The 16,284-nt window shown below is 36.0% G+C and overlaps 1 protein-coding gene across 1 annotated transcript in view; it reads left to right on the top strand.

The window, feature by feature from the left end:
- LOC149210423 (serine carboxypeptidase 3-like) overlaps nucleotides 1-15,535 on the top strand; it is a 130,509-nt gene extending 114,974 nt beyond the window's left edge. Inside the window, exons 3-8 of the mRNA XM_089398959.1 lie at nucleotides 9,719-9,782; nucleotides 10,138-10,239; nucleotides 10,336-10,483; nucleotides 12,683-12,854; nucleotides 14,763-14,882; nucleotides 15,143-15,535. Coding sequence (XP_089255085.1) covers nucleotides 9,719-9,782; nucleotides 10,138-10,239; nucleotides 10,336-10,483; nucleotides 12,683-12,854; nucleotides 14,763-14,882; nucleotides 15,143-15,292 — 756 coding nt within the window. The 3' untranslated portion in view covers nucleotides 15,293-15,535. The remainder of the gene's footprint in view (nucleotides 1-9,718; nucleotides 9,783-10,137; nucleotides 10,240-10,335; nucleotides 10,484-12,682; nucleotides 12,855-14,762; nucleotides 14,883-15,142) is intronic.
- Nucleotides 15,536-16,284: the final 749 nt, after the last annotated feature.

Raw genomic sequence — 16,284 nt, 5'->3', positions numbered from 1 at the left:
GCTTTAAATATTAAAAACAAACAAAAGGAAGAAAGCCTAGGCTAGTGGGTTAGAAAACCCATGAAAGAGGGACCCCGCTAAGGAAAAATATATTACGAAAGAAAATGTATAAAATACATTGTCAAGGGAGCAATGAGGTTTTTGAATCCCTGGGAAGCACATATCAGCGCAAAGGGAATTGGAGGATTTAGTTCGAGGTTGGGAGGAAACATGTTTGTTCCCAAGTTTTATTTTAGTAGAGTTTACAGTTATACTTTTTGTTATGAATATTTGATACAGTAAATGATTATATGAAAATGGTACTGCAAGATACTACTGCACTAATTTGATTTTTTATTAAATAATTATATTAATGGTCTGATAGGAACAATAATTAGCATATTCTGGAAAATGAATTTTTCTCTAATAGTGTGATTGTATACTTGTGTGTGTACTCTGTTGTAATTTATTGCATACTCGTATTCTTTATAAACATGCTTTTCCTTATGATCGGATTTATTAATTTATGGAATAGAGATTTTATATTTTTATATAGAGGAGTAATTACAGTGACCTTGAATGGGAAGAATTGCATAGCCGCACAATTGGGTGCCTATGAATAACTATGTATACCCATGGGTTACATCAATGACAACTATGAAAACAATTTGAAATGTGTAGACAAAGTATGAACTATTGAGTACGAGGGAATCATATCAGTAGGTCTGAGTGGAGTGACCGTGAAGAGAAAAGTGAATTGTATGCTACATGTTTTTTTGAAATGTAGTAATTTAGATTTCATCAAAATTATTATGAATTGTTGTGCAAATGGGGTATATCTATATAGCATCCAAAAAAAATCAGAGACCACAATAAACGAATACGCTTGAAATCACACAGTTAGCCTCTAGAATGTGCAATAACCATCATTTTGGATACCAGATCACAATCTTAGTAGGTGTTGTGGTCAAGAAATATCTATATATATATATATATATATATATATATATATATAGATATAAGTTATGAGTCGTTGTTTAGAGAATTTAATGATATAGTAAGCATGAAAAGGATAAAATTGTAATAGAGTAATTACCCAAGTCAAATAAAAAAATAACACTTACAGGACATAGAACTGAGTTTGAAATTGCTACTATTCAAGTGGGGTTAGATTAATTAACCCAGGATTGAAGTCGATGAAAATAAAATTCCGTCTATTCCTCGAAATAGTTATATATAGCGATAATTGAAGTTATAAAGTAAATTTCGGATAGGAGAAAATACATGGTAGGCACGCACATAAAGGTAAGTACATCAACAGGGATGGGGAAAAACTGAGGAAAGACATGATGTTGAAGATAACCCCTGGAATGACACCATATGACTGTCTATTATGTAAAAAAATAAAAGAGTTATATCCATCTAATCCAGACAATGAGAAAAAGTGCATGCTTGCATATATCTGCAGTATAAAAAAGTGAGTCTAGTTAACACAGTAATGAAGAAATGACCATTCATTAATTGGTTATAAGATACATATGATATAACATTTCAAAAGAAAAATTGAGTCTGGAATCCATCTCATTAAAGTAAAGTTATGAATTCCTCTTAGAGATACGACCCACGTTGGGTTCAATCCAAAAATGAATACATACAAATTTATGTCACCAAAATACATATAAAATTTACAAGGAGAAAGAAAAATTGGGTACCAACTCTGTGGTAGCCCATTCCGAGAGCATGCGGCTTAATTGGGAGGCATGTACTGATTATCAAAAAAAATAATTAATCAAGACACACGAGAGCAAAGTGAAACGACCCTTGAGCATTGGTGAGTCCTTTAAGCAAACAAGGGGTATGGAAGGAACCAACCTGGGGGTGAATATAAAGCATCTAGTCAAGGAGGACTAACCTTGATGTTTCCTTAGGGATTTCCATACATATAAAAGAGGACTTTGAAATACGTTGGTTTGATATTACCTACATAAGACGAACAGAGCAGAAGGGAAACTTTCATGAGGAGAGGGAATGTAATGGAACATTATGGCATAGAATAATAAAGATTAAAAAAAATTACCAGAATACTTGTAGTGAGTTGCTACACCCTGATCCCCCATCTCCCTACAACTAGCAAAAAAATTCCAGTTATCAGTGGCAACCAACATGGTGTATAATAGACCTGTACGTGGAGATATTTACAAGGATTACCTACTTCTATGTTGAGCGTGGTCTTTCCTCTAAGAGGTTTACCAATACTGACTCTCAGAACGGTCCTATGACTGGATATTTTAGGAAAGATGAACAAAAAAAAGGAAACGAAAAGAACATAGTAGATACCATCATGAACGAGTGAGTGTCAAGAGACCATATGATAGTAACATTGGGTTCATGTACATGGCCAATCACCATTCACCCCGCAACACGAAGTTTGTACCTCAACTAACCGCATTAATAACTTTAAAAATGAGCAAAAATTTGTTAGGTCCCTATACTACTAGTGTAACCATTGATTGTTATTAGTACAACCCCCTTAATATATTTTTGTGCTCATGTAGTCCCCATATTGTTATTATTGTGCCCCATAGAAGCCCACTATTGTTATTAGTGTGCCCTTAGATTATTATTGTTATGTCGGCTCTGATTATTTTATGACCCCTTAGACTCCTATATATAGAAAGGAGGTCTTGTCATTTGTATCATCCAAGAATTGTTCATTTGTGTAATGTAAAGGAGGTTTCCCCCTCAAAGAGGCTTATTTCTAAGGCATTCATTTATCTTTTCTATCTTTTTGTGAGCTAGTTTCATAACATTTGGTATCGGAGCTTTGGATTCTAGGGTTTTGCTGCTCCAAACAGGACATCGTGGAATTTTCACTATACCTTTTTTCTGTGATGTTTCAGAAGCTAAAAAAAACCCATTTGAGACAACATCGTGCTAAACATTGGGTCCAAATTTCAGATCTGGTCGCACAATATTTTCGAAGATATGATCTGAGGAAGTTAAGGTTTGGAAGCTCCATAATTTCATCTAAAACAAGTCATCATGGAATTTTCTCTATAACATTTTTGCTACAAATTTTAAGAAGCTAAAACAAAACCCCATTTGAGAAGAAATCGATTTCCAACTCAAGTCTGAATTTTAGATCTTGGATCACTAAATTTTCAGATATATGATCTGAGGAAGTTATGGTTTTTTTCAAGCTCCTGAGTAACATCCCAAACATGTGACCTAGGGAAAATCGGCATAACTATCTCTCTGAGCATCAAATTGAAATTTCATCAGAAGTTACAGAAAGAGGACAGAATGTAGTTTTATTTTTATATTGTTCAGATCCAAAGGTTAAAATAGTTACACGTGGAACTTCACGCAATTTCACTCTTCTTGAAAAGGTATATAATCACGTCATCTTGGTAGATTGTGCATAACTCCTTCTTGGAGAATCAAATTTCGATAAGACTTGTGGCATTTGAAAGAGGATGCAGAGGGCTATTGCAGGTCAAGATTTTAGAACTAGAATATTCGAAATTATAGAGTTACTATCATTTCAAGATCGAGCTCCTAAAATCAAGAAAAGGCGATATGAGGAAGTTTGATGATAAGGATCCGGTAAATTGGATACTATAGATGGAGCAATATTTTGATCTACATGAGGTACAACTGTTACAAAAGGTACGTATTGGATCTTCATATTTAGAACCGGATCAATTTTTATGGTATAAAGGGCTTTGTTCTTGTAAACTACTTGTTACGTGGTAAATTTTCACGAAGGAAATGATAACACATTATGAGGATACAAAGAGAAACACCTTCTTTAGCCAATTGATAAATCTCAAACAAAAGTGTTCAATGACAAAACACATTGAGGACTTTCAAAAATTGAATATAAGGGTAAATGATATTCTAGAGAATAAAATGGTTGATGTCTTCATATGGACTTTAAAGGATAAATTCAACACGAGGTTCATCTTTGGGAACCTGATTCATTGAAGAAGGCATTCAGGTTGGCAAGAAAAATTGAAAGCGAAATTATGGAAACAAGGAATCCCACCACTCACGACTATAATTATGGAAGTGTTTTTTCTCCTAGGCTTCCACAACCTACAAGGTTTACACCACAACAATTGGAAGAAAAAAGAGAAAAAGGGCTTTGATACAATTGTGATAGCAAATACACTAAAGGTCATAAGTGTGCTGAGAAGAAATTATTTTACATAGATTATGAAGAGGAGGAATAAAAAGAACAAGAAACATCAAAAGAAGAGGATATACACCATGAACCCACCCCAGAGAAAGAAGAAATGAATCTGACCATATCGTGTAATTGTAAAGCATTGGAAAGAATTACCACTCCTCAAACTCTCAAGATAGAAGGACATATCAAGAAGAAAAGGGTTCAAGAAGTGAAAGATCACATCAACAAAGAAGAAATGAATCCAACCATATCTTGTAATGCATTCGCTGAAATTACCACTCCTCAAACTATCAAGATAGAAGGACATATCAAGAAGAAAAATGTTCAAGAAGTGAAAGATCACATCGTGCATCAAGAAATGAATCTGACCATATCTTGTAATGCATTGGAAGAAATTACCACTCCTCAAATTCTCAAGATAGAAGGCCATATCAAGAAGAAAAATGTTCAAGAAGTGAAACATCACATCCAGCATCAAGAAATGAATCCAGCCATATCTTGTAATGCATTGGAAGAAATTACCACTCCTCAAACTCTCAACATAGAAGGACATATCAAGAAGAAAAATATTCAAGCAGTGAAATATCACATCGAGCATCAACAACAAGTTCTCCAACTTTTAAAGAATAATGCCACTTTGGTGCAGAATCGAATGAAACAACGGGCATATCAACATCGCAGTGAAATAAGTTTTGATGTAGGTGATTGGTTATTTTAACAGCTACATCTCAAGCAAGCTATTTATGAGAAGGAAAGGTTGGCAATTCTACATGAACTTAAGAAATGGCAACCTTACCTAATGGGAAGACACTTCAAGGTGAAAATGGAGCATGATAGTCTTAAATAATGTTTAGAAAAAATATTATCTTTAGAAGAACAGAAAAAATGGGTCACAAATATGTTGGGTTATGACTTTGAAATCATCTACAAAAAAGGGAAGAAAAATGTTGTTGCAGATGCACTCTCAAGGAAGGATGAGGATATGAAAGCATTGTTTTATGCTATTTCTATTATCCAACTAGATTGGATAAATGAAGCAAGGGATGAATGGAAGAAGGATGAAGAAGTGTGGCCACTCATTCAAAAGTTGCAGAAGATCCTAGTTCAAACAATATTGCCAAAACTTGACGAGGAAGGAAAAATCATATTGGAACCTAGAGCAGTCACAGAAACAAGAACCCGAAAGCTACGAAATTGATCAATTTCAGAGTATCTGATCAAGTGGAAGAACTTACCCGGTGAAGATTCCACATGGGAGGACAAGAATTTTATATAGAAGCATAAATAACTACTCAAGCTTTGAGGACAACACTTTTTGAAGGAGAGGGGCTTGTAAGGTCCCTATACTACTAGTGTAACCCCTTATTGTTATTAGTACAACCCCCTTATTATATTGTTGTGCCCATGTAGTCCCCATATTGTTATTATTGTGCCCCATAGAAGCCCACTTTGTTATTATTGTTCCCTTACATTATTATTGTTATGTCGGCTTTGATTATATTATGACCCCTTAGACTCCTATATATAGAAAGGAGGTCTTGTCATTTCTATCATCCAAGAATTGTTCATTTGTGTAATGTAAAGGAGGTTGCCCCCTCGAAGAGGCTGAATTCTAAGGCATTGATCTATATTTTCTATCTTTTTGTGAGCTAGTTTCATAACAAAATTTCACCAGGGTGATAATGAGGGAACACGATATATTCAAAGGTAATCAATCTAAAAACCACCTCATCGCAATGTGTTTAAAAAACAGAAAAAACAAAAACAAAACTTTAGAATAGGTATATTGGCCTAAGTTAAGATTGGAACCTACATGAAATCCATCCTGCTCATATATAGCGTTGAGAGGGGTACCATATGCTTCATGTGTACAATGTATTGAGGATTAAGTCCTATAAGTAATAGGCAGGTAAATAAATTTTGTATGAATCCTTGGGAATCAAAATAATAGGTGAGGGTTTTCGCCTAAAACCTACAAAAAATAATTAGGATTAAAGTTAAACTATGGATGTAAATTGATTTTAAAATGTTTTTCTTATTAAGTATTAGATGGAGGAGTGTTACAGGAATTGTCGAGTTAAGAGAAATGAGGATTCCCTTGAAACCTGATGCGAATTTGATGAAGCAATAGCCTTCTTGTTTGAGTCCCATTTATAAGGAGAAATTCAAATGAGAATTGGAGAAACTAATATAAGAAGGAATTATCAAACCAATAGAAGAATCTGTATGGATAAGACAGATGGTGTTCCAGAACAAGAAAATAAGGGATATCAAGATTTGCATGGAATTACAGAATTTGAACAATGCTTGTGCACATGACCTCTTTCCCACCCCATTCACAGATGAAATTTTGGAAAACGTGGGTGGACAGGAGGCTTATTCCTTCATCAATGTGTTTTCAGGGGACCTCTAGGTGAGGATTGCTAAGAAATTTTGCCATAAAACCACCTTTGCAATGGAATGGGGTTGTTTTCAATATACAATGATGTCATTTGTTTTCAATAATTCACCAACTATTTTTTTAGGATAGTGGTGGTGATGTTTAAATAATTTATCCATAATTTCCTAGAATTTTATTTGGATGACTAAACAATGTTCATCCTATTCAAAAATCACATTAATGTGTTGTGCTTGATGTTAGATAGGTTTAGCCAATTACAAATCTCTCTAAATCTTAAGAAATTAATATTGTGTGCTCCTTTTGGTATTTTGTTGAGGCACATTATCTACAAACAGGGGTTGTTGGTGGATTAGGCTAATATTGTTGTCATAGTGGATTTGTTGCCACCTACCTTAGTGTGATAGCTAAGATCTACCTTAGGACATACTGGGTATTATCAAAAGTTTATACAAGTATGTGCTAAGATTACAACCCCCATGGAAAGGTTAATGAATAAAGGAGTAGAATTCCAATCGACAAAAGAGTTTCAATAAGCTCTGGACACCTTGAAGGAGAGCATGGTGTTTGTGCCTATCTTGGTATTTCCATACTAGAGTAAAAAGTTCCATGTGAATGTAGATGTGTCTTCCATCACATTAGGTGTAATTTTGGCTTAGCTTAGGGAAGGAGAGATTGATCACCCTATCACCTTTGCTAGTAGGAATTGGTCTACTGTGGAACAAAACTATACCATTACTGAAAGAGAAGGGTTGGCGATGGTGTACACCCTGTAGAAGTTGAAGCACTATGTACTGGGAAATAAGTTCAAGTTGTACACTAATCATTCTTTCCTAAAGAACCTAGTCAAAAATCTTGTGTTGGGGGGGGGACGGGGGGGTGGAATCTATATGTGGCTTCTTTATTTTCAGGAATATGATTTTCAGGTAGTGATAAAACTAGGAAAACTAAATATGGGGCTAGATCATCTATCATGTCTAACTTCGGGTGAAGAGGCACATAATATAGACGATAATATTCCAAATGAGTAGTTATTTATTGTAACCATGGTAGCTGGCTACTTTGTAGAAATTTCACGGTTTCTGAGTAGTAGGACGACACCAAAAGATTATACAATGGCTTAGAAGAAACAACTAGTGGTTAAAACAATATATTACCACTTAATTACCAGAATTACTAGAGATCTATATAAGATTTGGAGTGGATGGACTTTCATGTAAGTAGTTTATGGAGCATGAGTGGCCAATGGTCCTAGCAGAAGTACATGTAGGAGTCACAGGAGGACACTATGTAGGATGAATTATAGTGTAAAAGATCTTGCACATTGGATTGTGGTGGCCCACAGTGCATTTCAATGTGAAGGAATTATGCAATACTTGCAACATATGTCAACAAGTGGGAAGGTTTCCCAGATGAGATGAAATGGCCCTAAACCTGTAGCTCACGTTGTAGCCATTTGATAAGTGGGCCATCGATTTTTTCGAACCAATTAACCCACTCTTAAGGAGGATTGGTGCATAGTAAAACATTATTTTTACACATTATCTAATTAGAGAGGCTAAGGGTGTGACAGTGAGGGATTGTAGTCCCGAAATAGTTGCACAATTCTTATTCAAAAATGTGGTGACTAGGTTTAGATGTGCAAGGATCTTGATGAGTGATCAGGGGACACATTTTCTGAAAAATACTATCGCAATGCTGATGGAGGAGTTTGAGATATACCATGAGAGAAGTACTCCATACCACCCCCAAGCCAATGGAACAATGTAGGCCTTTAATAATATTTTGGATGCTTCAATTACCAAGGTATGTAATGTGCAGTGTGATGATTGGGACTTGAGGATCCCCATGATCTTGTGGGCTTATAGAACTATGTGCTAGAAGATGAATAGGAAGACACCTTTTCGATCAATATATGGGATGGAAGTTGTCATAATGGAATTTCTAGTACTTAGCTTGCACATCATGCTAGCCACATAGATGACAGAAGTTGATGTAGTGGAACAATAAATACATGACTTGCTGCAATTAGAAGAGGATCAAGAGCTAGTCAGTTTCCACCAGGAGGTGCAGAAGGCCCAAGATAAAGCATTGAACAACTAGATGATCAAGTAAAAAACATTCCAAGTGGGGGATTTAGTATTGTTATATGAAACCGTTTGAGGTAGGAGCCCCATTCGGAATATCGACCCAGTTTCCATGTATTCTTGTAGATGTTCCTTGGCTCTAACTGTCAGCAAGAGAGCAGAATATGTGGTGCCTAAAAGAAAGGGAGTCGTCCTAGTGAAAGTTTAGTTGTAAATGTGTCAAATTTATTCTACTGTAGATAGGAGAGGAGAAGTGAGCCTCTAAGAGAGAGGTAGTAGTACCACCCTAGTAGAGACACACATGAACCAGAAGGGTCAGTGCAACATCAAGCGGAATAGTCCACAAGGATGCGGAGGTCATTGAAACCAATATAACTGAGAAGATTTGTCTAATATCTAGCGGAATAGTCCATGAGGACGTGCCAACGATAATAGAAATTACAACACATTCTCAATATGATAAGCACCAAAATAACTGAAATAATTCAACTACTTTAGCACAGATGAAAGAAAACCTGAATTACAAACATTCACAGAATAGTTTTACAAATATCCATAATCCGTGCATGAAGAACGTGATGGCCTTGAATGCTTATGTTATTAAGTTAAAGTTCCAAGACAAATGTATAAAATGAAAATCACTAGCTCGAGTAGTTTAGTGTTGGAGCCACTCCTTGCCCCTCAAAAGAATAATTACGCCGTAAGGCATTCCCTCTGAGATCAACTTCCTTAATTGCCACCGTGTACTTCTCTGAACCATTCGATTCTATGTTAGACGATTGAAAAGTTACAGACCGTTCGATCAATAATTGCATACCGTTCGATAAATAATAATTAGGATAAAAAAAACGTTACAGATTCTTGTAATCGGTGAACAAAACATTACAAATTACAGAGAATGCAGTTTAAAGTTAGCGGCGATGGGGGTTTCAAGACAATAGCAGCCATCTTTTAGTGCACTTCAGTCCGGTGCATACACACACAGGAAGAATTCACCTAGGAATTGCTGCTGAAACCCCTGCCAGACCGCAAAGTTTTGGCCCACTTCCACTTCACTAACAGCTTGCCTCTCCCGAAGATCCATGGCCGCCACCACAAGCTTTTTCCCAAAGCCATTTACCAGCTGGTAAGTACACGATGCCATTTCTGGGTGCCAAGTTTGAAAGATTTGTAAATGAAACACTTCAGAAAAATTGAAATCATTTGAGAGCATGGTATTGTTCGAGCTAAATTATTGTCCATGCAGTGATGCGATACAACAGAGAAATTTTTTTAGTGATTTTGCTTTAAAGAACTTTTATTTTTTTGAGAGGATCTTGATTCTTGCCCTAAACCAGACATGGCAGTCAGAGCATGTAAGGATTTATTTTTGTTATTTTAATTTTTCCTGTAAGTTTTAGGTCTAAATTTGAAAATGTTATTTTTCCCTGTTTAATTTTGTTATTGTCCTCTGCTTTATGGTGTTTGTGCGGATATTGCAGTGCAAGTTTCAGATGTCCCCAGTTTCGATGGCTTAACAGAGCCTGGTGGAATAAATTACACACAGCAGCATACTCAGACATTAATCGATCGTTTGTGGGATGGTAAGTCTTAATTTTCATGGATTTTTACCGCCAGGTTCCCTCAAGCTCAGGCCGAACCGCTGATTGAAGAGCTGAATTTGACTCCGGGAATCGCAGAACCGGAAGAGGAATACGACGTCGGCCCTCGTTTGGTTGAAAGGAGTCTCAATTTGGATATTAATGGGGACTCGGAAAAGAACGCCAGTCTAGAAGAACTCGGTCATCATGTCGGATATTTTCGCCTCGAACACTCGCACGCTGCGAAGTAAGTGTTAGGAAGATTTTTGAGAAACTATATAGAGGCATTTATTTAGATTGGGTCTGTGAGGAAAACGATTAAATAATTAATCGATATAATGGTTTCGTAGTTTTTTTTTTAATCGAAGAAATTTGTTTGGAGCAGCTCTGCTCTGAAGTCTATAAAGTCGTCTTCTGGATATAAGACAAAACTCGTAGGGACCAAACCTGGTCACCTAACTATCCATCTTTAGAACCAGAACACATCCATCTTTAGAACTATAATGTTTTGGTAGTTTAAAATACCATTAATGTAAACTTTGTTTATTGGATAAAATTTGGGGAAAATCTTGGGTTTAATCGAATTCGAAAGGCGCAAAGGTCTGGTGTTCTGTAACGGCGTTGATGGACGTTAGATAATGAACAAAATAATTATTAGCTTCATTATGTGTCTGATAGATCCCTTTAGGTCGTTGCTTAGCTGGGATTATGCGAGTGTTCTTTTCTTTTTGTTTCTTTAAATATTCTCTTCAATTTAAATCTGTTCAATTCGACTCTACCTTTTATAATATGTTTATCAAATATTCCCAACTTGATGTGCTGAAATGGGATAAAAAAAGGGGTGCATTGAGTGATGTTCACGGTATTGATTGCTGGTTGAAACCAGAGTATGAGTCGCATAGCATATCATTAGATCCATGGTTTCACTGGGTAATCAGGATTTTCTGTAAGGCCATTCGTTCCAAGAGTGCTCTGGCTCAAACACAATTAACATTTCCAAGATTTCCAATCTGCTTATCCCAAGACTGCTCTGGCTCAAAACACAATTAACATTTCCATTCTACTTATCCTAATTAATGCCAAGTTCATGTCCACGTTGGTGTCAAATATACGCTCCTATCCACTGAACAAGAATGCGTTTATTGGGAATTAACTTTTACCCATTTTATTATAGCTTTTCAGGAGTAGCCTTGGCACTCTTACAGGAAAACATCATACACCATACAGACTTTTGATTATTACTCCTTGGTTCTGCCTTATTTCCGGGCACCAATCTGGCAATCATCGGGATTCTGCATGGTGTTTAAGGATTTCTCTTCTGCAACATATTATTTTTCTGATTGTGCTTTGAGTTTCATTGATATATTTTTCTGATTGTGCTTCTGAGTTTTATTGATATTTTGTTTTGATAATTCCTGAATATTAATATAATCATGGGTATCCTATTCATGAGACTGAAACTTAAACCAAAGAAGTGCTGTAGTAAAACTGTCTGCCGACATGCATGCTTTATGAAGTACAAAAATGAAGGTAAACGTCTTCTCAAGCAACCTTTTCTCTCACAAAGTGATGCTAAATGTCTATGTGCTTTTGCATCAACACGGCCTAAGTATTTATATATATCAGCTGCTTGCAACCTCAACCTCAATGGAGATAGGGATAATGTCTAAAGCTAATTGCTTTTAAGATGATTCTCTCCACGAAAAAGCCATTGTAGAGGTATGTTATCCCTATTTCCAAAATTTCTCATGAGAAGAGAATTTTTATCGTTCTGATTTTTTATCGTGCTTACCCAGTTGTGGTTGTTCATTTGATTCTGTGCAAATCTATTTTAATATTGAATAGCTGACGTGAGCTTGCCCCTTATAGCTTTACGTTATGCAAGTTATGCAACTTATCTAGGCAAGTAGATACATTATACATGTGAGGCTTCATACCGTGAGTAAACTGACCCGCTTAATTCTTACCCAGTTGTGGCTGTTTATTTCATCCTGGATACCATCCTTTTTTATTGAATAGGCTATGTGAGCTTGCCCCTTTATTTATGGTTTTCGATGCATGAACTTTTCAAGATATCAGTGACAACTTTTCAAGATATCAGTGACAAGGGATGCATGTTTTTATTCCTACATCTTTCCTCACTACCTATAGTTTAGAAATAACATTGCTAGAATGGAAACGATCATGTAGAGTGCATCTAAAGAATAATCCTCTATCCTGTAGTCAGCAAAGTAGAAAAATGTGAAAAACGCTCTTTGCAATGAGAAAATGCATTTCAATGTGTGGGTGAGAGAGAGCTCGAGGTAGGGAAGTATTTACTGTTAATTGAATTTAAGTATTTATATCCTTTTCTTTCCTAAAGCAGAAGGCATTAGAAGGTATTAATTGAGTGAACTAGCAACAGGTTTGTGACAAATGGTTACACTGACACATTTGTTATGTCTAGGATGTTCTACTTCTTCTTCGAGTCACGGGGAAGCAAAGCGGATGACCCTGTTGTTCTTTGGATGACTGGAGGCCCTGGTTGTAGCAGTGAATTGGCTGTCTTCTATGAAAATGGGCCTTTCAAGATTACAGACAATTTAACTCTGGTCTGGAATGAGTATGGATGGGACAAGGTATTCTGTCTTTTGTGTTAGTTTCAAGTGTTTTTTGTTATTTTTTTAATGTTTGAGATAGTATTACAAGTTTTAAACGTTTTTGTGCACAAGATCGATTCCATTTTCAGCCCTATTCCTGAATATAAGATTGGATCCACTTGAGTATTTTATCTGCCAATCATGGTTTCTTACAGGTTAATGAGTAGAACGTATTTTGATGTATTTGAAATTTGTCTTAAAATAATGCTTTGATTAGTGGTTAAAAAGAGTATGGCATTTCTGCATTGTTTGATTTTTTTGCTTATGGGGTACTGTGTTATATTTGCACTAGGTAATCATGATAGAGGAAAACTTTAGAAATTTGTCATATATTTGAAATTTGAAGTCTCAACGGATAGTCTTAGCAGAGGAAACCACAATTTAATTCATTGAGAATGCCTAGGGCAAGCATTCAAGAGACTATTTTAGATTTTATTTAATTTACAATCTGTGAAATCTATGGTCAAAGAAATAATCATGTTAATGGGAAAAGAGAAAAATTGAAAAACACTTCTTAGCCAACCCACTGATTTTTGCTACTATTAATGTCATGAATGTGAATGGACTCAAAGGCTGGTTTGATAGAGAAACTGCCATTTAGAACACGATAGAACTTATGACAGTATTTACTTGCAATTTGCCCAAGCAGTTACCAGTGATCGAATTAGTCATGGCTTTCAATCTCTCCATATTGATTCTGTGATTCATATTTTATGATGAAGGCTGACAAATGTTGCTGAATAATATATAACTTTGAGTAGGGTATTTGTAGGATATTTGAGTAGGGTATTTGAGTAGGGTATTTGCTGAATAATATATAACTTTGGTATGGGTATTTGTAACTTTGTAGGATATATTCATATTTTATGATGAAGGCTGACAAATGTTGCTGAATAATATATACCGCGATTATGCATGGGAAATTCTCCTGCATACTGATGCAGATATTGTGCGTCTAATAACCATCTCGGGGTTCCTAATGAATGACCTTAATATAAGACACTGACAAAATGTGTCACGGTACCAAACAGAGACACTTTTGAGTAGGGTATTGGGCCTAAGTCTCTTGATGCTTGCTATTATAAGATTCTTGTAATGCATTTCATTGTTGAGAGTTTCAATGGAAACATGCGGATTATATATGAAGATTGAAGGATAAGACATTGGCAGAATGTGTCATGGTTCCAAAGAGAGACACTTTCGACTTCGGTATTGGGTCTAAGTCTCTTGATTGCTTGATATAAGATTCTTGTAATGCATGTTATTGTGGGGAGTTTCAATGGAAACACGCGGATTATAAATGAAGATTGCAGCCAAAAAGCAATGCTACCTATGATAAATTTATAATATATAACCAGGGGAAAATTAGGTGCAGAAAACTTACTTCAAAATCAATGGCTAAATTTGTTTGAAATTTTGAATGCAGAAGTTTTGTAACTAAGCACGGTTGGCTTTTTAATTATCCCGAAGGAGGGAAGAAGTCACATTTCTCATGCTTTAAAAACCTAATATAGTGAGGTCAAGGTTGATGTATCTGGTCCTGCAGAATGGGATTGTGCTGTGAATGGCTCAAATGATACTGGCCTGGGAATGACATATTGTGCACCATGCTTTTTAGATATTTTGTTAAACCGCATCATAGATATGTACTTTTCTGAATTGTATAATATCTGGATTTCTGTCCTATTATCACTCATTGATGATGAATGTAGTGGTTCACCTAAAGTCTGAACTGTTTTGTATGATCACCGTGTTTCTATGTTATTTTGTATAAATTATTTGTTATAACTATTTTCAATTTATGTACCCTTTCCTATAACTTGAAAAGGATCATTTTGTGTTGTGAAGACTCAAGATCTTGAATATAATATGTTGGTGACTTGGCAGGCATCAAATATCATTTTTGTGGATCAACCTACTGGAACCGGATTTAGTTACAGCACTGATGTACGTGACCTCCGTTACGATGAGAAGGGTGTTAGTAATGATATGTATGACTTTTTACAGGTATGTTTCATTTCTTCCACAAATGATGTATTTGATAAGTACTTAGTGTAGAGTTGGAAAATGGTTTTTTCCCAATTAGCTGTTTAACCATTTTGTGGATGGCCCATGTACAAGTTCAAAAATTTCAGTTTGTAAGTAAAAAAAACTTGTAGTTGTTTGTCAACGAATGCAGATACTTTAATGAGTTTTGTACAAACTTGTAGTTGCTTGTCAACGAATGCAGACTTCTGACTTTAATAAGTTTTACCGATATCTGCTAGGCATTTTTTGAAAAACACCCAGAGTATGCAAAGAATGACTTCTTTATCACCGGAGAGTCATATGCTGGACACTACATTCCGGCAGTTACAAGCAGGGTCCACCAAGGAAACAAAGACAATGAGGGTCTTCCAATAAATTTGAAGGTATAGCGTGTCACATTATTTTGCTTTGTTGCGATTTATTTTTTGTGTTATCTGGCTTATCACATTTGTGCTCGTCTATATGGAGGTCAAAGAGACAACTATAATTGATGGGCATGTGTATCCATTCTATTTTTACGCCGTAAGGCGTTCCCTCTGAGATCAACTTCCTTAATTGCCACCTTGTACTTCTCTGAACCATTCGATCCTATGTTAGACGATTGAAAAGTTACAGACCGTTCGATCGATAATTGCATACCGTTCGATAAATAATTAGGATAAAAAAAAATGTTACAGATTCTTGTAATCGGTGAACAAAACGTTACAAATTACAGAGAATGCAGTTTAAAGTTAGCAGCGATGGGGGTTTCAAGACAATAGCAGCCATCTTTCAGTGCACTTCAGATTTGTAAATGAAACACTTCAGAAAAATTGAAATCATTTGAGAGCATGGTATTGTTCGAGCTAAATTATTGTCCATGCAGTGATGCGATACAACAGAGAAAAAAATTGATGAAACCCAGGCCGCTCCCAGGATCCAACTACCAGGATCGTTCTCTGGCCATGCATATAAAGCTTGATTCATGGCTTGTAATCTCATGATTACACAACAAACCGAGCTTGTTTGTCATACCAGCTATAAAACCCATAATTGTTAACTCGCAGCGCCATGGAACCCATACTTTATAACCTACGGCATTCTTCTCCAATTCTTAACAGAAACATACAATATGTCATGCGCATACCCACTTACTACATCCATAAGAATTCTTTGGTACCGCGCCGGTTAAGATCTGGCTTATAAACAAAAGCTCAAGGTATATTTATATTGCCTTTACGTTAAACAAAATATGGGCATCGGAACACATGTATTGCTTACCATCTATAATGCGTATATACACTTCTGTTCCCGCACACAATTTCGGTCAACGCATATAGGTAATTCGCCCGCAGTTCGGGTAGCTCAACCCACGGCTGTCTGCATACACTTTTCCCACGGG

The sequence above is a fragment of the Pinus tabuliformis genome, chromosome 1_2 (genome assembly GCF_031772625.1).
Source record: "Pinus tabuliformis cultivar Carrire ecotype Pingquan chromosome 1_2, CPIR1, whole genome shotgun sequence".
In the NCBI taxonomy this organism is placed as follows: Eukaryota; Viridiplantae; Streptophyta; class Pinopsida; order Pinales; family Pinaceae; genus Pinus; species Pinus tabuliformis.
This window is presented reverse-complemented; position numbering and strand designations above follow the sequence as displayed.